Source organism: Lepisma saccharinum, chromosome 19 (assembly GCF_977018435.1).
Source record: "Lepisma saccharinum chromosome 19, izLepSacc3.1, whole genome shotgun sequence".
Classification (NCBI taxonomy): Eukaryota; Metazoa; Arthropoda; class Insecta; order Zygentoma; family Lepismatidae; genus Lepisma; species Lepisma saccharinum.
Genome location: NC_139247.1, coordinates 5,171,362 through 5,199,174, shown reverse-complemented (window position 1 = coordinate 5,199,174; position 27,813 = coordinate 5,171,362). Strand labels below are relative to the sequence as shown.

Here is a 27,813-nt window from a genome sequence, read left to right as displayed (position 1 = left end):
CACTCTCAATGGTAGACATTGGAATGTGGGGTGTTCTTCCAACTCGCTACTCAGTTCAGGATGATCTTTTAACATCTGGAGAAACTCCCACTCCCACATTTCGACTACTGTATAACTCAACTTACGAAATAGATCCAACATTCTTTGGGTTCGTTCATATCGTGCTCCCATCGTGTCCACTGGATCGGACTGTATCTTCTTGGATACCGGACTGTTTCTTTCCTTGAAACAATTAGGACATCCGTGAAAGTAACACCCATGATACTAATAGATGGTCTTGGAGTCTGCGTCATATCCATCCACAGGAATACCATTCACAACCTTGTGCTCCCTTTCTCTCCTTGCATACTGCAATTCCACCACGTGTTCTGTTTTCTCCACAAACATAAGCCATTTTATAGCATTTTTCGATTGGTTACCTAGCTGTCTGAAACCTTCGTTGGGAATCATTCCCACCGTACTCGGAGGAAGAAATTGACGTCTGTATGTCAAGGAACAGGCAGATGCAATCGTGAAACATTCTACCAGAATATCCACTCCAGCTATGTCCAGAAAATGTTGTCTAAATTTCAACACAACAAGACGTAACACGGTCACATCCTGAATACAATATCTTTGGCACTCGTATGCATTGTCGTGCAGTACACACCTATCGGGATCTTGCTCATTCCACTGGTAAAATTTCTCCCATTGTTTCGAGGACATATGGTCTGAATCGAAATAACGATGGTGTGGAAATGGACCTCTGTAATTCTGATTTGATTTTGTGTTAAAAAAAGGGTGGGTAGAATCCTTTTGTCTCTTGTAGTCCAAAGGTTTTCGAAAAATTTGACAACGGCATTTGCAAATAGTTTAGCGAATACAGAAAACACACCTTTGTACCTATACTCATGTACATTATCTTTGTCCCATCCATTATAACCTCCGGTGGTTCCACGTCGCGTTTCAACAACTCACCCAACACAAACATCCCATCATATGCTTTAAAACTATGGGCGACTAAAATAATATTTTTGAAATATGGCCGTTCGATACATACGTAATCCATAAACTCCTTTACTGGATCCTCCTCGAAACAATGCTGTCTTATTCCACACACGTTACAATTCTTTTTCATGTCACCGTCGTCCATACAAAACCTACACACCTGCTGGACCACACACAAACACGGTTCATGGATATACGTTGATGGACGACCAACAAACGGCGTACATTGGGTAGCTTCGAAATCGTAAAATACAAACAGGTACCGTTTCAACGCGTATCCTTCTCCCCATCCTTGATGTCTTTCTATGTAACACAGGTGGTTGAATTGTTTTTGTTCCTTACACGTTTTACAATATCTGTACCCACATCTGTGTTTTCCTATGTACGGGTGCGTTTCGTCTAATAGTTGAAAACAACCAACACAACTTCTGATCTGACTGCATACTGTTCCCTTACCATAATGTGTCGTCAAATGTTTTGCATAACAAATGTCACTGTTAAAGTTTCTGTTACATCTAGCACAACTCATGGTACGTTCCTTTTTGCACACAGGTTCTGACCGACACTGAGGACACATACTCTTACAAACATGCCTTTCGTTCCATGCGAATAGATAGCATTTCTCGCAAAAATACGGTTTGGTTTGAGTTGGTGTTTTAAGTCCACTTTATGCACAGTAAGGCTAATCGGGACTGGACCTACAGTTTTTAAAGTGGGATCCGAACCACTTGTGCCTCCACCGGGTATCGAACCCGGGACCCCTTGATTACAAGGCAATGACGCTACCACTGCACCATGGGGGAGGCCCACGCAAAAATACGGAATCGTAAATGCACCCACAGGATTTACAATCACATCGTAATGGTTTGTGTCCTGATTCAAAAGAAGGTAAATTGACTTTTTGGCGTTGGGAACATTTTGTGCAAACACAACTGTTCCAAACTGTTAAACACAAATATCTTGTATTCCTTATGAAAATAGCGTTGGAATGCAGCCAACTGAATACGACCCCCTCCTGTATCCAGATCCACGTCTGTTTGTCGATATAAATCCAATGCACATCCCGTCAATCGACCATCACCATTGATGAACATCTGCTTATGTTGACGAAATTATTCAGGATCGCTTTCTTTATTTGCATACATTATGCCGATCACCAACGCCTTTGCAAGACATATCTTCACATCCTTGGAACCACTCGCCCTTGTACTCTTCACAGTCACCACACTCCTCTTCAACTGTACATAACGTTCCTTCGATAACACACCCCTACTTGTATATTTTTTTCCATATCCTCCGGGCATATCGATTACCTACACCTCCATCTCCAACAGATCCGTAGATAAGAACGTAGTATTTGATTGGAGAACTTGAGCAACCACATCCCATAACACATCAGGATGCATTTGACTCATTCGATGTAATGATAAATCAACAGGTTTGATACTTTCGTCTGTTACATTTCGCAACACAATACCAATTTTATCTGTTGCTTTATACTGTCCGACGATATGTGACACCACATGGTCCAAACCTTGGTGCACCCATTGTAATGCATCTGTTCCATCCGGTCCATTAAAACCAAACGTCATTGTTGTACATTCCGCATTGTATTTTTTTATAAGACGAACGCCCACCTCTTTCAAATTCACATATTTATTGTACAGCACCTCAACACGATGATTCGTTTCCTCTTCTCTTACACCTTCTTCGTCTTCTCCATCTTCTACCCGCGTCAACATCGATCGAGATGATGTACCTGCACCATCTTGATTTCCACTGGCAACTTCCACTCTCAGACGTTCCAATAGATCCACCTTGCTACAAGGTTCCCCTTCACCCATTAATCAAATCACCTCCTGCAGTATCAAACGTTTCCTATCCACACTTCCAATCGTTTCTATTCTCTCGTACTGGTCAAGTAAATAATCACACGCACTCAAATAACTACCGTGTGGTGCAACCATTGTCGTCACCAATCAAACCACATTACCAACACAACAGTCAAACAAACATAAACGTTTCCCTACCACAACTGTGCTTATATTCTCTACCCAGCCATGCCGTCAACTCACCTTCACACAATCCCAACTGACGCAACAACAAAGGACTCAACTCCTTCTCCAAACGCAAAACACAATCACGGAAACGACAACGGTCCGATGCTAACATTACTCTTGGCACCTCGTAATACCTGTCGACCTCAGAAAAACACACCCGTTTCTGCATTCCATACATACTAACCTTCTCCCATCACATCCTTCCTTTTTGTACCTGTTCACCTTGAGATGAGAACAACTACTGCCACCCTAAAATTTCGTACCACACCCAGATCACCTTGATCGATCACATACTTACATTTTGAAACTACTTCACCTTTGAACAAGGACATCCACATTTCACCACAACAACATTTTATACTTACTCACCTTGAAACACATACACATACTTATCTTTTCCTTATTGTACTTACTCACCTTGAGAAACCACGGCACTATTCGTTCCCCCCGGATACAATCTCCAAACTCCCGCATCACTTCACTTTTCTCGCATATACTCTGCAGAAAGACGTAAAATTTACGTTTTCCCTCTTCACCTACAATCTCCGGATGGGTACGTTGATAATAATCAAATAGATGAGGCGTATTATCACGATCACGGAAGTAACTTCCAAGACGTTCCATCGTACGCTCCAAGCACGTCGGACAATTTTCTTTCACATACTCGTCAGAACAATAATCGGAATGATACGACAAACATTCATGACCCAATTGATTTGCATACCCTTGGAAACAGCCTTAGCACATCACATTATACATTGGTGTATAACCCTTCAGTGTATTCACCACGCACGTCTCATCCAAAACATCTGGAAAACAACCACAACTAGCCAGCATACAACCCGCCACATCCGCACCACATGATGTTTGCATAATAACACACTCCCGCTCTTTTACTATAACCTTTATACGAAACTTCCCACATCCCTCCTCTCCAGAACCTGCCTAGCTTCGATTCATATTCCTCCCATTACATATGCTAACGTTTCACGACCGGATGACTCACTCGATACAACATTAGACTCATCCTCCAGGGTTCGAACCCCTCCTCCAGCTCTATGTTCACCCCCCACCTCTTTCATCTACCTACAATCTCCTACGCTATCATTTACTCCCACCCCCTTCACCCACATTGCGTCATTCTCTCCTACAACACTCGGTAACCTTCAATTATTTAATACCCAGCTCATTTGCATAATTTCAAGGTAAACAACTTTTATAGCGTATGGTTCAACTACTGAAGGTCCATTCCATAAGGAGGTGAATGACGACAAAAAAAAAAAAAAAAAAAAAAATGTTGCAATGTATTTTATGTAATCTTCAAGTAAAAATAAAGAACACTAAATTAGCACTTAACTGATTTATCCCTTTGCTTCAGTAGTATCCTAGTTTAAATCACCAAACAGCGGGTCTTATCAAATTATTCAGTCTCATTTAAAAAATCAAGCTTTCATTTTCAGAGCAAAAATTATTATACATTACATTCTAATAATTTTAAGGTCATTCTAGATCATTTTTAGATCATAAACCTCCAAGGCCTAGTGATGACTAAGCTATGCTTCCTATTTGATTTCTGCACCCGTCACATGGTATGTGATTGTCAGCTCTAATTGAGATAGCTGTCTGGAACTTAAGGTTTACAACACTTGGAAGGAATCAAGGTTATTCCCACGAATCTGAACAAATATTTCATCCAACGCTTTTTTGGGTGATTCTCTACGTGATGTACGGGACATTCGTACATGGTTAAACGAGTCTGTTATGCTGGTTAATTGATATTGCACTGATCTTTCATATTCATTGTTTTTAATATTGGGTGTTTGCTTACCATATGCCAAGAAATAAAATCCTTTCTCACATTAACAATGCAAAATTAAATAAAAAAGCTGTGTCATGCACAGGATTCAGAAAAACGTGTGAGAAGCACATAGTTGTTTTCAACTGATTATTTATGTGATTTGAAGAAGTTTCAGGGTACCATATTTAGACACAGTTTGCTAAAGACTTTGTACTACAATATGCAACGAACATAATTTTTATATTAAAAAAAAATATATAATATTTTCTTTCCTTGTGTGACACACAGGACATTTAATATGTGATGCACAAAACATTTCTCTCCCTTATGTTGTCACTCCACTGCAGGTGATGTCTGTCTCCATAAACTCTCTCAAAAGGTGGCAACACTATTTTTAAAGAACCTCAAAGACAAAAGATTTTGTATTTTAAGCCTTTAAGAAAAATTACCTCATATTCAACTATATGTTATATAATTCTGCATAATGGTATTGCAGATTTGCAGGTAACAATGTAGGACTAAGCTCCTGTATCCTAAGGGCCTTCCCGATGGCGCAGTGGTAGCATCATCGCCATGTAATCAAGGGGCTCCGGGTTCGATACCTGGTGAAGGTACATGGTTTGCATCCCACTTTAAACTGTAGGTCCAGTCCTGATTAGCCTTACTGTGCATAAAGTGGACTTAAAGCACCAACTCAATCAATCAATCCTATATCCTGTACATTGTTTACAGCTGCTTCAACATTCCATAGTGAATGGCAGATATATCTTGTGTGCTAAGATACATTCTTTAAGGTAAAAATATTGTTACTTGCTTTGTTGGTACTCTGAATGAAGCAACTGATCCTAAATCGGGGACCATCGCCAATATTGATGAAGTTTTATGATCGAATGAACAAACATCTTCAGAATTCAAAAGTAAAAGGCCTTGTTTTTGCAAGAACTTGGTTGCAAATACAGAAAAACATTAATGCGGAAATGTTTTGCAAATTCGCATGAGAAGGGAGTAGTAGATGGAATCAGCGGACAAGCAAAATCACTTATTTGTATTCATGTAATGAGCAAAAGTAAATCTGCACCAATTTTACAGACTACTAAATATTTTCCAGAAGTAATTACAAATCTCATGCCCAAAACTAAAGTTAATTTGATAAATGAAGAAGCATTTCACTAGAGAGAAGCCAATTGTAGGCATCAAATCTATACATACCATCAAAGCTGCTTAAGGTAGATATTGATATACCCATGAGAAAGCTCCACCTTATGAATTAGAAATTCACGTGCATGCGAGTACAGGCTACAGCAATGGTGACTGGGACATAGTAAGATATGACGACGAACACTATCGTGGTGCAGTTGCGAGAAAGGTTGCTGATGATTATGAGATATCCGTAATGGTGAAGGCTGGTGATACCAACCACTTGGCCAGCCCCTGTGGCGAAGTAGTAAGCACATCATGCTACAATGCCAGGGGTTCCTTATAAATGATATCATCACTGATCCCTATCTTCGCAATTAGCCAAAAGTTACAGAAAAACGAAATAAAATAAACCAAACCAAATCAAATCAACCAACTACTGGAAGTGGCCTTGAAGACTAAGTTACTGTACCCAACCAGGCAAAACAAGGCCTCCTCTCATAGTTAATTCCTGAGGACAGTTCAAGTTTCAAGATGTTATGCTTTGAAGTGTGATGCACGGGACATGAAAACTATTTGCACTGGTGTCTCAGTGGCTTGAATGAAATTGTAGTAATTGCATGTCTAGTACTTCATGCTGTAAACAAAAATACGTTAGAGTATTGAAATTGGTCTACTTACGTAAGTGAGTATCTATTCGTATGTGAACTACGTTTCGGAAGCTTTACTGCTTCCTTCTTCAGGTGGTCGTATTTTCGGCTCGCAACATCAAGCCACGTCGGAGAAGTGTCATGCGAGGATACCAAAAATACGACCACCTGAAGAAGGAAGCAGTAAAGCTTCCAACACGTAGTTCACATACGAATACATACTCACTTTCATAAGTAGACCAATTTCAATACTCTAACGTATTTTTGTTTATAGATAGTGAGTAACACGCACGTAACCAATATGCTAACTTTATGCTGTGTATTGAAAGTATATTTTAGTTTCAAAATGTTTTTCTACAAAAAATTCTTTCTCCACAAGAAAAAAATAATATTTTGCGTGATGCACGGAAAAAGGCTGCGGAGTACTTTAAAAATGCCAGTTTTGAAGTGTATTAAAAGACTAATTCGTTTATTTCCATATTCCATATGCAGCTAAGGAACCTTTTATTTGATAAATAAAAATAATTCAAATATGTTAATTATATATATCTATAAAAATATATCTGCACCCGAGGTGAAGTTTTAGAGTTTTCACTTGTAAATTGACCTTCAACTTTACAGATGTTTATTTTTTAATATTTTCTAATTATTTACCTGTTTTTTGTTTATAATGATGATTTGGATTCTACTCTACCTAAATACCATGAATCTAAAATTAATATTGCAACTACGTTATTTGATATTCTGGTTTCACTGTTCAGAGAATTGCCCTTTTGCTTCTGAAGAAGTTTCTGCTGTGGTTTGGAACCGATCTTGCGACCCCTATCATACAAGGCAAGCACACTACCACTACACCACAGACGCCACTAGTACTCAACATTTAGCTTGAAGAATGACAGTCTACTGCTTAGGTCTTTCAGCGTAACATCATCTCTCATCAATATTTCTCAAATGATGCAAAATAAAATTGTAAATACCCAGTTGAAATAGTGAGGTGTCTTTTTCCCTCCACCTCTCTCAATCAATATATATGTACGAATATAATTTCACTTCTCCCACTTGTGCGATTGAAGAGACTGGTGCTTGACCTCTCTTGTTTGTCCAACATTTCATAGTACTTCGAACTTCTGAACCTACGAACTCACTACTTGCACATCCATGAATTTAAGTGGTATTCTGGATAGTGCACATATTGCTCACAGACTATAAGTTAATGTACATTAAAACTTTTTTCTTTCTTACGGAATTGTCATCCATACATGTTTACGCACTGTATCACAGTTTTGGAGCTTGCAATTTTGATAAGTTGATTGCCCAACTGTAGATTTTTCTCATCAATTAAACAGAGAAAAAGACAACATCGACCATTCAATGAAATATATATATCTGTATTTTCTTTTGTGATATTAGGTGACAATAATATTTCAAACATATCAAGATTAACAAATATAACTTTTTAGCAACATGCAATCAGGCATCTTGGATGACAATTAACAACTTATTCTTATTAAAAAATTATGTTACATTGTGGGGAATGAAAGAAAGAAATATTCACTAATTTGGAGAACTTTTGTGTTCACGTGTGTTCTATCAGTTTCAGTGGGCACTGCCACAATTCTCTCAGGAACTTGAGCTTCCAGAGTGTGCACCAAAATGAATAGAACACCAAAAATAGTTTTGAAAAGTGAGTACTTGATTTTATTGTATGAAAAAATAATAACTTCAAGGAACAAGAAGGTAACTAAAGAATAAACATCAAATTTTATTTCACACAGAAGAAAAAATAAATAAATATTTGCTCACATGCATTAGAAAATTCCACTGAAATTTTTCTGTTTACAAAAAAAAGCTCATATTTTTAGATTTGCCACACAGGAAGTGGATCATCACATTTTAATAACACTGCAGGATGGCCACTCTAGGGCCCTGATAAAATGTAAGTATTATTCCTGGTTTTCAAGGTGAACTTTTTAAAAATTCAAGAGATGTTTTCACTGTTACAACCTTACTGATAACCGCTGTGATGATGCAATTTTATAATATAAAATCCCGCAGCGTCACAGTCCACAAAAGGAACCTACATTTAAAAATCGAAGTTCTCATGTCCACCGCCAGAGGGTAGCTCCCTCTGTCAGCTGCACATAGATGTGCTGCCTCCTGGTGACTCCAAATACCCTGTAAATTGCTGGTCCTTCAGCAATCCCACTTCGTGCTTCGATGGGACCGTGAAAAGACGTTCAACGACCAGGCAACTGCAGTCAATTCATCAGGCCAACCTTCTCGTACCTTCGAAATAGGACTGGAAGTTGCATGACGAGTAACCAAAAGCATGCATTCAAACATGTAAGGTTCCGGACTGTGGACTGAACTCGCCATGTTACATTGAAGGCCTGTTTGTGCAAAACTCGCCTAGTTTTTAAGGTACGTAGAATTGGAAGAACTGGTAAATCGTGATGCAAAAGACCTGTAGTGAAGTTAACTTAGGACTGTGTTTCGAAGCATATTTTAAATTGTACCACACAACGTTGGACTTCTAAACTAACAAGAACACAAGACAGAAGGAGTACTTTGTAAACGCAACATGTAATTTTTTATTTTTATTATTATTTTTGTTATTATAGTATAAATGTCATTATTTATACATTTTTGTGTAGTGTGAAGTTTCGTTTACAAGTCCTGAAAATTTCATTGTAATTGAGCAAATGGCTTTTAAGATATGTTCAATTTTGTGACATTATGCGAAAATTGCTGTTTTGGTGATTTAAAATTACCGCCTCTCACATCGGCTGATGAATATTTAACTCCCGGCTTGAAGGGTTAAACACGCTAACGAATTCCTTATTGTGCGTGACAGTAAACCATTCTTTGCCTGTCCTAAGCCTGGAGAAAGTGTGAAGGTCGGTCAAAGTTGCAGCTCAAACAAAGCTTAGAGTAGTACGGTGTTTCAAGAGCGGACTCATTACCATAATTGTTTGTACAGGATCTCATGTACTCTGTCCAGTGTTTGTGTTTTGCTATTTACGTACGTAATTCCTCACTTTGGAACACCAACTTCAGGGGTCAGAATTGTTTTGGTCGTCATTTTGAAACCGGTCAGTGGATTACAAAATCATTTTCGCATCCTTTTCACGTTTTCTGTGACCTTTAAAACGAGGTATTACTAGACCCCCCTTGCCATTTGAAATTTTCGAGTTCTTCCCTAACTTTAGACCCCCTCTTTTGGTTCACACGGTTTCATCCTTTTTAGTCCCACAGTCATCATGTGGCATATCGTTGGAAAGCTTGTGTCCTGCACTTTCCGAAACTGTTATGGTGCTGCACTTATCTTAATTGTTAAGCTCAGTATACTCGATTTGGCTCACCTTCCTTTTTTTGCAAAACCATTTTCTACACGGAAAACGGTAGGTGGTACAGACAAATGTTTCATATGACAATCGTATTTTTTCCCTGCCTTTCCAAATCTGCTTTCCAAACATACCCTTCACATTTGAAAATCGCACGAACGGGGCATGTGCCCCCCACTAAAACCACAAAGGGTGGCTTTCAGACTGTTGCAAATACTTTCTGCAGGTTCTTTGGGCCTAACTTAGTGGTGCATTTTTTGTTTCAACTTGATTTGATCTCCCGTTTTCGAGAAAAAGGTAGTGTCTGTGTCGCTCTGAAACACCCTGTATAAATGTTGAATTTTATATTATTTCAAGGGGGAAGAATCCTCCCAAAATCTCCATGGCACACACTGCCCCATAGTCCTCCCCCTGTGGGCACTCCTGTTATCATATGCTTTTTCTATATCTAGGAATGCCATAATCAAATCATTTCCATACTTGTAATGCCTTTCCTGTAATTGCCTTATTGTGAATATCAGATCTGCTGTTAATCTACCTCTTCTAAATCCTTACTGTTCCTCTCTTAAGTTCAACTCTGTTACTTCCCTTACCCTTTTCTCTAATATTTTCTCATACACCTTTGCTGAGAAGCACATTAGTGTTATTGCTCTGTTACATTCCATTCCCCTCTACCTTCTTGAGTATAACTATTAGTCCCTTTGCCCAATCTCTTGGCACTTCTCTCTCTTGCCACATTGTTTTCATTAGTCTGTACAGCCGGTGCACACCAATCACTCTTGCTCCTAGTATCATTTGCACCGACACTTCATATATTTCAGGTGCTCTACCTCTCTTCACTCCCTTCAGTGCTTCCATATGATATTAATTTTTTCCTTCCTGTTTTATTTTTCTTTCACTTCTTCATGTTCATTCTTTTTTTTTTACATTGAGCAATTTTTCGAAACGATTTCGCCACATTCTCTTTATTTCTTCATCCTCTTCTACAACATTCCCCCTTTCATCCCTTAGTGGCTGTCTCCTCTTTCTCTTTTTCCTTTCTCACATTAATCCATACAATACTTTCTTGTTCCCATCTATCACTTTGGCCAGTCTTGGATCCATTTTCTTCTTTCCTTTTTTACTACTCTTCTTGCATCTTCCTTCTTTTCCATGTACTCTTTTCGTGTATTTTGTGATTTAAATTTGAAACGATTTTCTGAATGCATCATTTTTGTTTTTCATTGCCTCTCTAGTGTTTTCATTCCACTATGGTGTTTCTTCCATCTTTCTTTCTTGCTTGTCTCTCTATCTTGTAATTTTGGGGCTATCATATTTCTTCTTGAACCAGCTATTACGTACTAACAGTCTGTTTCTCTTACAAAATTCCAGTAGCCTCCTTCCCTCCTCATTCCTCTGTCCCCATCTATCTGCTCCAATCATTTCCGTATACCCTTTCCTGTCTCTTCTCACTCGTGAATTAAAGTCATCCATCACAATTTGCAAATTCTTTCCTACATGTTCTCTCAAGTCTTTTTCAAATTCTACGTTCTCCTCCATTGTACACTCTTTTTGTGGGCTATACACTTGTATTATTTATATTACTTTTCCTCTTACATTAATTTATTGTTATATTATTCTGTCATTTAACCTCTCTACTTCTTTACTTAGTCCACTTCTGACCACAAATCCAACCCCACTTCTCCTGCCCTCTTCGGTACTTGCCCTGTACAGTTTATAAGTTTTTGCTAATTTTCAATTCTCCTCTTCCTTTCCATTTTGTTTCACTCATTCCAAAGATGTCGATTCCTCCTCTCTCCATTAGATCCACAATTTCTTCAGTCCTTCCTCTCAGTGTTCCAATATTCAGTGTCCCTATTCATAGCCTGCGTTTACATGTTGATATGATGATGTTCTTAATTTCAATGTAACTTTAACCAATATGTTGTTTGATCGCAAAACGTTTTTCATTAAAGATAGCTTGAAATGACCAAAGAAAAAGTGGTGGAGATAATTTCAATCATTTTGTTCCACCCTGGAAAATAAACGTCAGCCTAAAATTATATATTTTGCACATGCACATATCTGCATTTACATCTAGTATAAAATTCTCCAAAAAATACTTAAGACAGAGGAAAATTTGTATCATTCTACAGAATGATGGGATCGAACCAACCACTCCCAATAGATTAATGGAAGATGTAGGTATTCGCCATTCATCCTCGTTAATGATGAGAGCCCTTGTGCTCATGACTGTTTAAATGCTTGACTGCGAAAGTTACAACTGAAATACAATACTTAAATATACTACTAGAAATGGCAAATAGTGACTTGTTCGTTTTTGTGAACCTTTGATCTTGAATCATCAGTGGCGTACGCAAGGGGGGGGGGGGGTTACGGGGTTTAACCCCCCCCTTGAGCTTGTGAAATGTTATGAAAAATGCTGTGGAAAAAAATAATTAAATGGCCAACTTACCACAGTCAAAGATCTAGGACAATACTATTACTACTACTACTACTACTACTACTACTACTACTACTACTAATAATAATAATAATAATAATAATAATAATAATTTGAATTATTATTTTCATGCAGCAAGAAGAAAAGCACAGCATTCCAAACACATGCATCTTTCAGAGAGAAAGCCTTGAAAATTAACATGTATTCTTGAAAATAAAATATGAGGGCAACTATGATTTAAGAGAGAGAAAGCTTGTTTTGTATCTCAGTTGCAACAATGTTCAATACACTGGCGTACGCAGGATTTTTTTTTCGGGATGGGCTGGAATAGTAAATGTGGATAGCACATGCCTTCGTTTTGGAGGGCAGGATGCATAATAAAATATGCATAATAATCGTATTTTTGGAGCTTTTCAGTATATTAAAATTATATTCAAAGACAAAAATGGTAATCGGGACTCACTTTAAAAGAGGTTTCGCATTTACACATTTTGATTTTTTAAAGTTCTTAAAGGATTTTTATTTGAAAATTCTGATTTTCTCAAAATTTTGATAGGGGCTGTAACCCCATCAGCCACCCCTCTACGTTCAATGAACATGTATTTTTTTTGTGTGAACAATGAGGATTAACTAAAGAAAGTTCTTGGTTCGTTGTAAGCGGCTAATGTATAGACAAAGGCTAGGCGGACAAAAACAGTCACCAGTCCACCTTCCCATTGTTTACCGCAGCATGTTTGAATGTCTCTCTTTTAAAATGTCTCACCTTGTTGACTAGACAATTATTCAAACGACAATAAGCTTAACTATTGTAAAATGTTTTGTTGGCAAGAACAGAGATACAATCCAGATGTGAATTATCGGGGACATTTATGAGGAGAAGAAGCTGGAAAAATTCCAACCAATTCCGGGAATCGAACCCGGATCTCCCGCGTGGTTGTCAGACGCTCTACCGACCAGACTACCGCAGCTCCTTGGATGAGTTCCATACTTTAATTATTTTAATTTATTTTAATATATTTTCTTGTTTTTATGGATTTTCTTCACACTTAAAATGTCTCACCTCGTTGACCAGACAATTATTTCGTAACAAAGAAACAAAAAAATGCTCCCAGAATTTGATAAAAATCGAATGACTAGAAAGTGATATTGTTCTATTGCTTTCGTAAATACTATATTTATGTAGATCTGTAGTACTTAGTAGTAGTAGTGGTATTAGTAGTATTAGTAGTAGTAATTCAGCTAATTAATTAATTATAAGTATTATTAATTAATTGTGATTATTATTATTTAATTAAAGTATAATAAAACAATGGTAAATTGAATTTGGAGAAAGTTTTAGAAATACCCCCCCTCCTTGATAAAATCCTGCGTACGCTACTGTGAATCATGCATGTTATGGTTAGGATAATTACCTGTCTACACTTTGAAAAATTATAATAAAATTGATCACATAAAGTAAAATAAAACTAAGCTCTCTCTAGGCTTCGTAGGTAGTTCACCTAAGTCAGTCAGACTGCTCCTTCTCTCCTTTCCAAAGCCCTGATGGCTGTCTCTAATCCAAACCAAAAGTGAGTCCCTCCCCAGTCTGTCCGTCCCTCTCAACACCTCTCTCTGCAGACTTCCTATACGCTGATCAATCAGTTTTTACCTTTCTACTCGTGTAAGCTGCTTCTTCTTTACCTCATGTAAACCTTGCAGCCCCAATATATCAGGACATGGAAGTCTGCATAACACACGACTGCTTAATTCAAATTCCTGACAGGACTGGACAGCTAGTGTAAACAAGTGAATGAACTTAGGTGAAATAAAGCTTAAGGAAAGTTAAAATAAAGAATAATAATATGGATTGATACATTCTACCGCCGCGGAAAAAAATTTCCATTTTGAAAATTTATAAATTTAGATCGCAAAGCTTATCATGATTCAGTTTCTCCGGTTCGGTTTATTTATAAAAAGATAAACACACAAAATATGTAAAAACAAAAGAGAGAAAAAAATAAAGACCACGAAATATTGTTTTATTTTGCCCTTACCAAAATATACCTGTTCCCAAAACCTTACTGTGTTAGTGTCATTTTACCTGACTTTAGTGTTAAACTTCTAACTTTACCTGCACAGGGTGGATAATGGGAAAATTCTATTTCACTCACATATTTTTCATATTTCAGAGTATATACGTTTTGCCTGACTGTAGTATATACATATTTACTTTACCTGTAGAGGTCGAATGGTGTAAAAATTTCCTTTACCTTTAAATGAGAATGAATATTTTTCACATTACTGTGAATATACAGTATTTAGCACCAGGAAAGTTCAAATAGTGTGTTATATAATGATGATGTTACATACACTGCACATAAAATAATATTAGTCATATGTAGAACATTAGTTTTGGAAACAATGATTGCGTGCACAAATGATCTAATATGACTACAGTCAAATTTGAACGTTTTTCACTACATAAAGACAGTATGCTGCTTTGTTCATCATTTCTTAAATACATCTAAATGCTTCATGTAACAAATCGAAGTGTGATGTTAGAAGCCATAGTTTATTGTGAGGACCAAGGTAGTGTGACGTGTTTTTGTGAATGTTTTTCTGCGAACACCAAATAATTGATTTACAGTAATATTTTACATCGTAGAAAATACTTCACAACTCAGTCCGCCTCTGACGAGTTGTTACGTGGTGCATCAGTTATTTGTTCAATGACATAGTAGCACAAGTCGCCACTAGAGGTCAGGGTGTGCATGCTTGCCTTGCTCTCGCTGGCACACGAAGCAAAAACAGACAGTACAGTACAGCCCGGACTGACCTTAAACACACAGCCTTTTTCATGAAGTACGACAGCGTGAAGTCACCCATGGGGGAATATTGGGCTTCGATCATATTAGATACTCGCGTGTATATATAACCATCTATACAATTCGCTAAGCTGATCTACGAGGAAATGGAGGACTATAACAAAAAAGTATTATGTTGCACGTTTAGTGAATGGACATTTTTTGATATCAGAGAGGTACGTTTGTGGACTTTGTAATTATTCGTATTTTGAGGGAAGTAAGACTACACGATTTCACAATCTGATTTAGAACTACCACCATCAATTGCATGTCAGGCAGTGCATTATAACGTAGAACAAATGGCATAATTATTTTGGTCAAATACTGCGAGTCATATTTACAAGAAGGAAATGTTATGAACACAGAGTGCTAAGTTTTGCACGTTTGCTGAATTTGGAGTATCGACGTGGTTTCGCAGAGCATATTGGGTTAGTCGAATAGGGAAGCAAAACCTGAAAAGGGAGCAAGACTTGGAGTCAACATGCAGTAACCATATTGGAAGAGGTTACAAGGACAAAGGACCGAAATAGAACTTGCGAAGCAGATGGTGCAGTCGTTTCAGTTTTCACGGAGCAAAAGAGAAGGATACCAGTGCCGGTGACGAGAACGTTTGGAGCCAAGGTTAAGGTGAAGGATGGGATTGCACGTGTAGGAATCAGTCCATTCACAAAAGAGAAAATAAGGTATGTACTGTGAATCCAACTTAGGTTGCTCTGCCAAACATAAAAGTGAAAATGAAACTGTCCCCAGTACTGTGAAAGCAAAATTGGGTTTTGTGAATGAATTGTGATTCGATCAAAGTATCTTCGGGCTGGTCGAGAATGTTTGTAAGTATTATGTTTATTGACGTATTAAGCAACTCTTGACTGTACGGATTTTTGATTGAGTTTTTGACTAAATCGTCGATTCACACAAACAACTTCTCTTCTCTTTGAACTCATTCGTAATTAATGCATGTAAAGTAACCACAATCTTGTACAGGGTACTAAGAGCATCAGAAACCACAAACTAATTTGTATTTGAGGAAAGTGACATTATGTATCAGGGTGGCGACAGACCTGGAAAACCGGGAAAAGTCAGGGAATTTGAAGTGTCAAAAAAAGTCAGGGAAATGTCAGGGAATTTCCTCTTCATTGACTTTTTTTATTTTTATTTATTTTGGCACCTCAAATTCGAACACTCTTTAGAGGAAAATTGTTATAACTCGGGCACTATGGGAGCAATCTACTTCGGATAACTTTTGTTTTGCAGCTAAAACATCAGCGCAAGTAACCATGTACAATTCAGAACGCCGGACCAAGGAAGGGGGCTTGGGCATGACCCCCGAATTTTAATGGAAAAAACAAAAATCTGGAGTTTGCCCCCTCTTCTCCCTTTATTTTGTGGAGAAGGTGCAAACTGTAGTATTATTTTCAAAGAATGGATATTTCTCAAGAGAACGTAAAATTTTTCATGTTCTTGGGGCCATACAAGTTGAATAATAAGCCAAAATGTGATTTTTATTTTTTTACGAAAAATAGGTAATTTGCATTTTTGGAGGTAAATTGTTATTACTCTGGCACTATGGGAGCAATCTACTTCGGATCAGTTTTGTTTTGCAGCTAAAACGTCATAGCATGCAACCGTGTACAATTTAGAATGCCGAACCGACGAAAGGGGGCTTGGGGGCGCGACCCCCGAATTTCAATGAAAAAAATCAACATAAAAATCTGGAGTTTGCCCCCTCTTCTCCCGCTATTTGGGAAGAAGGTGCGAATTTTAGTATTTTTTTTTTTCAAAGAATGGACATATCTCAAGAGAACGTAACATTTATCATGTTCTTGGGTGCCATACAAGTTGAATTTGTCGAATATCGCCACCCGACAAAGTATCTCGCTACTACACGCAACAGAAATTGCATTACTGCAACATCCAATAAAAATCGAATGCATAAACAAGAAGAGCTTTAGACTGCAAATATGCTGCTGAAATGTTATTACTCTACTGGCTCACTTCACCTTATTTATTGTAGCAGTGTTTACGAAGGTTTTCTTTCATCATCCTGACGTATTACTGGTTTCGCACAAGTTAACATACGTTTACAATGACATTGCACTATTCTTAGATATCAAGAAGAATCCAACCAAATGGAATATATATTGAATACTATCACGAAAAAGTTAAACATAAATCTGCATTGGTGAACGTTATAGAAATTGGCAAGTGCTTGCTCCCAACCTCAAATTTACTGCAACACTAGTATTGCAATGAAATTAACACCACTCTGTGTCCTGTCTGTTTAAACTCATGAGAGATGGTCATTAATCTCTCACTGAGTAATGTTAATGTCCAGTATTATAAAATAAAATACTAATAATAAATACGTCAATATTTTAATTTCATATTTACTCCAATCATTCAATCATAAAAGCAAATCACTTTCTTCAAGAATTGACTTTTCTCTGCCAGCTCTGATAAATTTTAACTTTCCATCTACTGATTTATACGACGGGTGGCCAGAAAGTAATTTTCAATTAGTAGGGACATTGATTTTTCGCAAACGCCAAAACCGTGAAAAATGGTAATTGCTGCGAAATTATGTTTAGGAATATGCAGTGATGTCTGGACACATTTTTCGCCCATTCGAAATATCGAAATAATGCGAATTTGGCATAAAATGCGAATTGTTGGCATTTTTAGCGATTTGTTTTTAAAAAATGTTCTAAAACAACGAAATATTCCATGAAATCCAACATTCTTGTCTTTTCTAGGCCATGTTTGTGTACATAGAACATGCAAGTTTTCCAACATTTTACTCAAGAGTAAACTATAGAGTTATACGTACATGGAATAATTCCGACAGCCACATTAAATCATTTATTTCCCACGATTTTTTCAACTTCTATCAAAACCATTTGCATCACAGAGCAAAGTGGCAGGGTTCTAACAGGAGATCGAGTGTGTATATACAGTCACACGGGAGCCACATCTTAAGTATTTGTCACGTGAGATGTGTTTTGAATTACCAAGCTAAGTGTGCACCATTGGCATTTGTCGAGCGGGAAGTAATGCTCAATCGTTAGGGCATCTGACTACCATGTTAGAGACCCGGGGTCGATCCCCTGTGGGGGGAACCGGGATCTTTTCCACCTATTCAAACTCCTCCGGCACCCACCCAGCATCATATCAAGTGGGTACCTGGAGGAAACTTTGAGGTATAAAGGTAGCTAGGAGCATGGTGCTGATCACATCACTCCTACCTTTGTCTTTGATCAAGAAAGTGTGGGGCCCTAACTCCACACCCCTACTATACACCTTCATGGAAAAGTGCAGGGGAACACTTTACTTCCTCAAAAATCTGTTCCAACATATAAAACTGTCACCAAAATCCATAGACCATGTGACCTACAATTTAAAATAATAGTTTAAAAGCACAATGGAGTATTACGTTTCGGTATATTTGGCAGATAAATTTTCTAAAACAAAATCGCGAATTTTGGGAAACGTAACACTAACAAGTCAAAAAAGATAATGCCAATTTTTGGTGCCATAATATATCGGTACCTGTCACGTGCGAATGATTGGTTTTAATTTTTTGGGTGCATCGCCACTTATGGTCATTATGCACCCTTCAGTATATACGGGGAAAATTCCATTATCTAAAATTAAAAAAGGGGTATGAAAAATAAAATGAAAATGTGAATTTTGGGAAAAATAACACCGTACAGTAAAAAATAAGAAAAGAAACCAATGTTTTTTAAAAAAATAACAAAATATCAAGGTCCCTACTGATTAGGCATAAATAAAAGAAGAATACCAGTTGTAATTTATTGCAGTGAGTCCTATCCTAATTTTCGGCATAATCACCACCATTGTTCTGGCATTTGTCGTAGCATGGCACTAAATTTTGTATGCCCATGGTATATGTGTCTGACATCAAAGGCTGGAACTATCTCTACCACAGTGTAGCTGTCAAATCCTTGCCCTACCAGAACCTCTTCAGTTAAACAAATAGATGAAAGTCGGTAGATTCAAGGCCACGGCTGTACAGGGATTGGTCCAAGATCTCTCACCTGAAGTGATGCAAAGGGCCCGTGTGTACTCAGCTGTATGGGATTGTGCACATTCGATTGGCCTTCCGTGAATTGTCTGCACCATCATCTGACCATACTATCACTCACGACGTCTATCAAATTTTGAGCGTGCAATGTAGGCTACATCGCAGTCGGTAGGAGACTGTATGAGAGCTGCAATCTTTAACCTAGAACTGTCCTAAAGCGGCTGCGTTGCAACTGTACCAAATTACAGCTATATGCCACTCACTTCATCCTGCCTGCATGTGTGTGTGTCGCTCTTCGACCACTAGTGCTGTGTATAGGCACCATTGGAGCTTTTTTCAGGATGCCCCTCGTATATGAACTTTCAGAAGCTTTTATTATTAGTGTGTTCCTGTTTTAATGTGTGGTTAGCTAAATCAGGTACCTATACAATCCAATTCTATAAATTCCTTGCCTTAAATTTCTAATACCTACATACCATTTTCGTCAGCATTAATGGTATAACTGCACGTTGTCAGTTTCATGGTACTTCACTTGGATATACTGTACTGAAGCAGAAATCCCATTGATAATGTAAGGAAATGTGACACTTTATTTTGTTCGATTCAATTGTTTCACTTATATGCAAAAGTTAAGTTGTTTGCTTTACAGAGAAGAGAGAAGTAGCTTTATGCATTGAAAAAAGAGTCCGCACTCATGGTTCTTGCAAGCAGAGGGTTCCAAACCTCAGTGGAAATATCAACATATTCAACAACATTACTGTTGTAGTTTTTAATATGTTTACGTTTGTCGTGGATTGTTTAAACCGAATTAATGATTGAGAAGACAAGGTGCTGCTGTAAATTATGAATTTTCATGTCTGTAACGCTGGTCGTTCATTGATGTGTGCTTTATATGAATGTATTGCTGTTGCCACCAATAGTAAATTCTTCGCTGCACAGACTATTAGAATAAAAGCAAGATAAACTATAAAATTGAATTGTATCATTTATCATCCCGTATTAAATACTTCTTAAAATAATTAGGTTTAAGTATTGGTCATTGTGCGCCTGGTTGAATATTACTATTTGTCGTTCATTTGATTAAAGCTCTTTGAACATATGTAACTAGATGCAGGGTATTTGATTGTTCTTGTGTGCCTGATGCATGATCGCGATTCAACTTTGGAGAATGTGCCCTTTGATATAGTTAATGCAAAATACTAGTCTTGAGAGTACGATTACTCCCCTTTGTTTGATCTCATGTACGAGGGCGGATTGAAAAGTTCGTGGCCTGAGTAGGAAGGAAGCTTTTAATTTTAAGTTTCATACATTAGTTGCATAGCTATATCCTTTGGTAGTCACTGTGTAAAATTTCATTTCATTTCATTGCTCTATTGTTTCAGGTGAGGACTTTTAGTAGGCAGAAGTGACGGAAATTTGTGACATGGAGAAAATAGAGCATCGCGCTGTCATTAAGTACCTGCATAAAAAGGGCTTAACACCACAGCAAATTCATACGGACATGGTAGAGACGCTTGGAGACTCCGCGCCCTCGTATTCCATGGTGAAAAAGTGGGTGGCTGAATTTAAGCGTGGAAGAAACAGCATTGAAGATGACCCCCGCAGTGGCAGGCCTGTAACGTCGACCACAACAGAAAATGTCAATAAAATTTGTGACCTGATTTTGAGTGACCGCAGAATCAAAATCCGCGAGATAGCTGAGACTGTGGGCATTTCCTATGAGCGAGCACAAAACATTATCGTGAACGATTTAGGGTTTTCTAAGGTGTCTGCGAGATGGGTACCCAAGTTGCTTTTAGTTGAACACAAACGCACTCGACTCACCCTTTCCCGTGATTGTTTGGAACTGTTTGAAAGTGATCCGGAGGAGTTTATTGGAAGATTTGTGACTATGGACGAGACATGGGTGCACCATCATACACCGGAATCAAAACAACAATCAAAGCAATGGAAACGACAAGGATCTCCTACCCCCAAAGAAAGCCAAACAGGTTTTGTCGGCAAACAAGGTTATGGCATCAATATTCTGGGATGCTAGGGGCGTTATCTTAATCGATTTCTTGGAAAAAGGAAAGACTATCAATTCTGAATACTACTGCACCCTGCTGCGACGTTTACGCGAGGAAATTAAAATTAAGAGGCCAGGAATGCTGCGAAGAAAGGTGTTGTTTCACCAGGATAATGCGCGCGTTCACACGTCCCTTGCATCCATGGCAGAAATTCATTCCTGTGGGTTCGAACTGTTGCCGCACCCGTCCTATTCGCCTGATCTGGCCCCCTCGGACTTTCACCTGTTTGGAAACCTGAAAAAGTTTTTGGGGGGTCAGCGATTTTCTTCGGATGAAGAGGTGAAAAGTGCTGTACTGGGGTATTTTGCAGACCTTGAGGAATCATTTTTTAAAAGTGGTATAGCAGCGTTACCGGAGAGGTGGCGTAAATGTATCTCCCTCGAGGGGGATTACGTGGAAAAATAAAACATAACTTATCCAAATATCTTCTCGTTTTCTAGGTCAGGCCACGAACTTTTCAATCCACCCTCGTATTTTGTTGATCTTTGGATCTCGTTAGAGACTGAAGCAACATGTGACGACACGTGAAAGGCTTCAAATACTGTATACAATTATTGTAACATGTTAGTTGGGTGTATATCAATTTCGATTTCTACCCTCTGGGTCACCTTTCTTTTTTCTAATATCATTTACCCAACAAACACATTACAGTAGGCAGTGAGGGTGGTAATTGTCATCGAATGAAGCCACTCTTGCAGTTAACAGTGGTATATTGCAAAAATATTGGCTGTTGTTCAGGGTAACATGGAAACTATGGAAACGTTTTCAAGAGCATGAGGCCCCCATGACAGAGTAGTTAGCACATGGTGCTACGATGCCAGGGGTCTCGGGTTCGAATCCAGCCTGGGCATAGATGTTCGTGAGTGTCCCTTCATTAATTTCATCATATCATTACTCATACCCATTTTCGCAAATTAGCCAAAAGTGGCACGAAAAGCGAAGTAAAATGAAGCAACTCAATCAAGCATGGATATGTTGCCAGATGCCTTGAAACCGGTTGCTTAACAGAAACAATCTCAGTACACGACATTTTTGTTCATTTGCAAGCATCATGGAACATCTACGTTAGTGGACGAGGACTGCAGGAGGGGCATTATTGCACACTTGAGGTGTGAGAATTAGTGACCAAACTGTCAGAAGGAGGCTATGTTACTATCTCGACGAACTGCTAAAGCCTGCAAGTTGACAATAAGACATCGTGCCATGAAAATGTAGTTCGCCAGAAACCATAGTGAGTGGAAGCTAAGAGACTGGCATCCTGTGTTATTCTCACAAGTACTGATGCTCCTTCTATGGTTCAGATGGTCGTAATGGTGTTTGGAAAAGGCAAGAGGACCAATTCCAATCCAAATTATATATAGAATTGTTGTTTATGGAGATAAATCTCTCATGGTCTGGGGAGGCTTAATTACTTCTCTCTCAAACTACCTAGTCTATTTATATGGGGCAATGCATATGCATGATTACAAATGTACTTTTGCAGTGTAGGTTCCAGGGACCAATTCTTTATTTTTTCTTTCATTCTCATTCTAGGGGCTTAGTGGAAACAATACGCATGAAGAAATCTACATCCACAATTACTCATCTTGATAGTGGTACCAGTGATAAGTCTCACACTTGCAGAATTTGTGATAAAACATTGGCTGGTGAGAGCGCTTGGAAGAGACACGTATGTTTTCAAACAGATCAGGAGACGTTTTCATGCTACATTTGCAAGAAGATGTTCCTCAATAATTGTTTTTTGAAAAATCATCTATTGACCCACTTCAACGTAAAACCATGTTATATCTTATTGAATGAAAAATCATCTCAAGGAAAGGATGAATATGATGGTTGCTTGTTGAGACATCCAAGTGTGAAGAAATACAGCTGTAATATATGCAAGAAATCGTATGCTACAATGCGCAATCTAAAGTTTCATTCCCCTTGTGGAGAAAAGAGGCATGACTGTAAAATATGTGGTAAGAAGTTTGGTTTTAAAACGTCACTGAAAGTGCATTCCATTGTTCATGTGATGGACAAACCATACAAGTGTGACATATGTAAAATTTCATTCAAACTGAAACCAACCCTTATTCAGCACGTTCGATGTCATACAAGTGAGAAACCATTCCAATGTGACACATGTAAAAAGTACTTCAGAGAAAGGTCATACCTTAAAGACCACATGCAGTGCCACATAATTGAGAAACTGTTCCAATGTAACATATGTGAAAAGTCTTTCAATTATAAAAGACTTCTTAGAAACCACATGAAGTTTCATAAAGATGGAAAGCCATTCCAATGTGACATATGTAAAAAGTCTTTCAAGCTTAAACTACTTCTTATTCTCCACATGCGATGTCACAGCAATGAAAAACCACACCAGTGTCACATATGTAAAAGTTCATTTAGGCAGCGATCAAGCCTTAAGTCCCACATTCTTTGTCACACGGGTGAGAAGCCATTTGAGTGTGATATATGTAAAAAGCGTTTCAGGTTGAAATCCACCATGGCGTACCACGTACAGGGTCACATGGATGAAAAACCATACCAGTGTGCTGTATGCGAGAAGTCTTTCAAGTTTAAATTATATCTTAAGAGCCACATGTTGTTCCATACTAATGAACGACCAGTGCAGTGTAATATATGTAAAAAGTCTTTCAAGCATAAATTATATCTTAACCTTCACATGCGGTGTCACAATAATGAGAGACCATACGAGTGTGATACCTGTAACAAGTTTTTCAAACGCAGAGCAGACCTTAATAAACACATGGGGTGTCATATGGGTGAGAAACCATTCCAATGTGAAACATGCAAAAAGTCTTTCAAGCTGAAATCATCTCTTACAACCCATGCACCATGTTATTCTGGTGAAGGATGTTTTCAGTGTGACATATGTAATAAGTTTTTCAAGCAGAAGAGGGAACTTAATATCCACATACGATTTCATGCAGGTGAAAACCCTTTCCAGTGTGACGTATGTAGAAAGTGTTTCAACTATCAATCATCCCTTAACATCCACAAAAAGTGTCATACAGGTGAGAAACCATTCCAGTGTGAAGTATGTAAAAAGGCTTTCAGTCGGAGTTGTAAACTTGACAGCCACATGGTATGTCATTCATTTGAGAAACCGTTTCAGTGTGACATGTGTAAAAAGTTTTTTAAACGGAAATCGGAGCTTAATAGCCACATGCGGTCTCACATGGGCGAGAGACTATTTCAGTGTGACATATGTAAAAAGGCTTTCATACATAAACAAAACCTTCACAAACATAAAACGTGTCATACAGATGAGAAACCATTCCAGTGTGACATATGTAAAAAGGCTTTTAGGTTGAAATCAGACTGTAATATCCACGTGCAGTCTCATTCTGATGAAAGACAGTTTCATTGTGGCATATGTAAGAAGTGTTTCAAGTTGAAATCTAGTCTTAATGTCCACATGCAGTGTCACATAGCTGAGAAATTGTTTCAGTGTGATATATGTAGAAAGACTTTTAAACGTAAACAACAAGTTAAGAGACACAAAAGGTGTCATACAGGTGATAAACCATTCCAATGTGGCACATGTAAAAAGTCTTTCAGGGAGAGATCAAAACTTATTAATCACATGCGGTGTCATACTGGTGAGAAACCATTTGAGTGTGACATATGCAAGAAGTCTTTCAGTCAGAAATCAAACCTTTATATCCACATGCACCATAAGGGTAAGAAAGCATTTCCGTGTGATATATGTGAACAGTCTTTCAGACATAAATCGCACCTTAACACTCACAGAAGATCTCATAGTGTTTGACAAGAAACTGTTCCAATGTGACACATGTCGAACGTTTTTCAAGGAGATAAAATACCTTAAGATGCACATGCAAAGTTATGTATGTGACAAACGAACTCATGTGGACCTGATAGCATCACCTTTTAATCAAGGGGTCCTGGGTTCCATACCTGAGGAAGGCAAGTAGTGGGTCAGATCCCATTTTAAATTGTAGTTCTAGTCCCGATTAGCCTTTTTTTTTTTGCATGAAATGAATGTAAAACATGTACTAAAATCATGCTCATTTGAATTATGTATTAAGCAATTCGGGGAGTTTTGCTCTGTGTGTGCACACACATGTAAATCAAGTTTATTATAAAAGGATATCTGGGATCAGACAATTGTGGGATGTATGAATGTCGATATTCAGAATAAGCTTTACTGCAATATTTGCACAAAATTATTTTCGAAAAATCTCATCTAAAACATCATCTACAAGTTCCTGCTAATTCAAGAGTAAGGTACTAATGTCCTATTTGTAGTTGAATATTTTTAAATAGGCGATCCTTGTCAAGGTCTTTAACATGTAATGGGCATGGCATCAACTCTGTGACATTTGGCCTATTGTCGTTTTCATGTTCAGAAGACACAATGGGCTCTTATGGACAATGCTTTTCTTATGGGAAAATAAGAGCGCGCTGTTGTGAAATTTCTCGATTTACAAATTTAGCTTACGTAAAATCGGTACCTGCAGTTTTGCAGGAAATTTTGTAGAGAATACGATGGTGAACACAAAAAACTGGTAACTTGCTTACATATTTTTAGATAAATTAAAAACGTAAATTTTCTGTGAAAACAAAATTTTTACATTGTTTTCATTCCTAACGTTGAAACATGTCGTAAAATTGAAGCATTCATTATGAAAAAAATTAGCACTGTTTTTTAATTGTCATAGGTGATGGTGGTGCTCAGAATTTATCAATACTTTAAAGCATATTCGCATTAAAAAATATTCAAATAAAGTATGTGGAGATTTTTTATATTCGTGCAGTAGAAAATGTCGTCGCTGGCCATTTTTTGTTCTGTAATTCCAAGTAAAAACTTCCAGCGACAAAGTTGTGGAGAAAATAATGAAATTATTTTTTATAACCACTCAGGGGCTCCCCGAAATATTACTTCCATGCATTTGGAGTTTCTTTTTACCCCGAACCACGCGCGAAGTAAGGAAACGTTGTCTGGCCATCTTGAGCTGACTCACCGCAGCATTCCGGCTAATCACCACCAAGTTTTTCGAGTTATTTTATTTCCATTCAGTAAAAATATTAACTTCATTTTTTTTTTTTGTTCCCCTGTGCATAGCACCACGCCATGAAGGCGTATAGGGGGTGTGGGGGTAACGCCCCACACTTTCTTGATCCGGTCGTGAGTGGGGGTGATGTGATCAGCATCACGCCCCTGACCGCCTTTACCCCCCAGGGTTTCCCCCAGGTACCCATGTTATTCCATGCAGTTTGTTATAATAGAATTGCAATTACTTAAATTTAATAATTGACAATTATTTCCAATGCTGCTGTTGTGAGCAACATTAGTGCTGTGGCAAATACACGTTGTTTTTGTTTACATTACTGTCGACATTAATACTGAAATGAAGATCACCTTTCAGTTTCCAACATACACATAAATTCATAGACACCATATTAACCCTTGAAAGGCTTTCCAACACGTGACAAAATATGGGACTTCAAGATAGAAATATGACATGCCTTGCTTGAGTCATTAACGTCTTATCAGTTCAAGTGGGCCATAACTCATTTGTTTGTTTGGGTTGCAACTTGAATCTAACCCATGTGCCAGGTTCCCCTTACTTGAGTGAGAGATCTGCTTTGTCCGTTTCGACGATTTTCCTCTTTCGAAAAAGTGTTTTCAGTTGTGTGAGTGCTCGGTGATTTTTACTTTTTTAAGTGATTTCTGAAGTGTCATTGTTATAGACAACGTGTCTTTATTTCATGCATTACACTCGCACGTGTAGTGATCGCAATGGATCGTAGGAAAAAGGGTAAAATAATTAAAAGTGGCGAGAGAACAGCAGTCTTACATGTGTTCGCCTACTTGAAGGAAAAGAACCCCGGACGTAGCCAATCGTTTATTGTTAGTGAACTTTGCAAAGCGACTGGTGTCAGTAAAAGCACCTTCTTTAGATCAAGAAAGGAAAGTGGCAAAGGACGAGTCACTACACCATGAAAAAGACAAGGTGGGCTTCAATATAAAACCAACAGGGAAGTGAAGTATAATGACTTCGTACGTAGTGCTATACGGCAGAAATTTCACACATTTCTGTTTCAAAATGCTCCCCCTACAATTAGGGCCGTAATGAAGCAAGTTAACGATGACAATGGTTTGCCCAATTTCACTTATTCAACGTTTTACCGTTTGGTAAAAGAAAGGGGGTTCGAATTCGAAAAGCGAGGAAAAAAGCACTAATGATTGAAAGAAACGATATTATATTGTGGCGACATTCATATTTATGGAAAATGAGACAATTTAGGAATGAGGGAAGGGATATTGTGTACTTAGATGAAAGTTGGGTAAATGTAGGGCATACTGTGCCAAAGATTTGGAAGGACAAAACAATAAAAACTCCTACAGAAGCTTTTTTTCCTGGATTATCCATGGGTCTTAAAGGTCCTACTGCTCGGTGTCCACG

General features: G+C 38.0%; 1 protein-coding gene across 1 annotated transcript in view; it reads left to right on the top strand.

The window, feature by feature from the left end:
• The window catches only part of LOC146002795 (uncharacterized), a 75,450-nt gene extending 49,096 nt beyond the window's left edge, over nucleotides 1–26,354 (top strand). Inside the window, exon 4 of the mRNA XM_083140741.1 lies at nucleotides 22,904–26,354. Coding sequence (XP_082996867.1) covers nucleotides 22,904–25,151 — 2,248 coding nt within the window. The 3' untranslated portion in view covers nucleotides 25,152–26,354. The remainder of the gene's footprint in view (nucleotides 1–22,903) is intronic.
• Nucleotides 26,355–27,813: the final 1,459 nt, after the last annotated feature.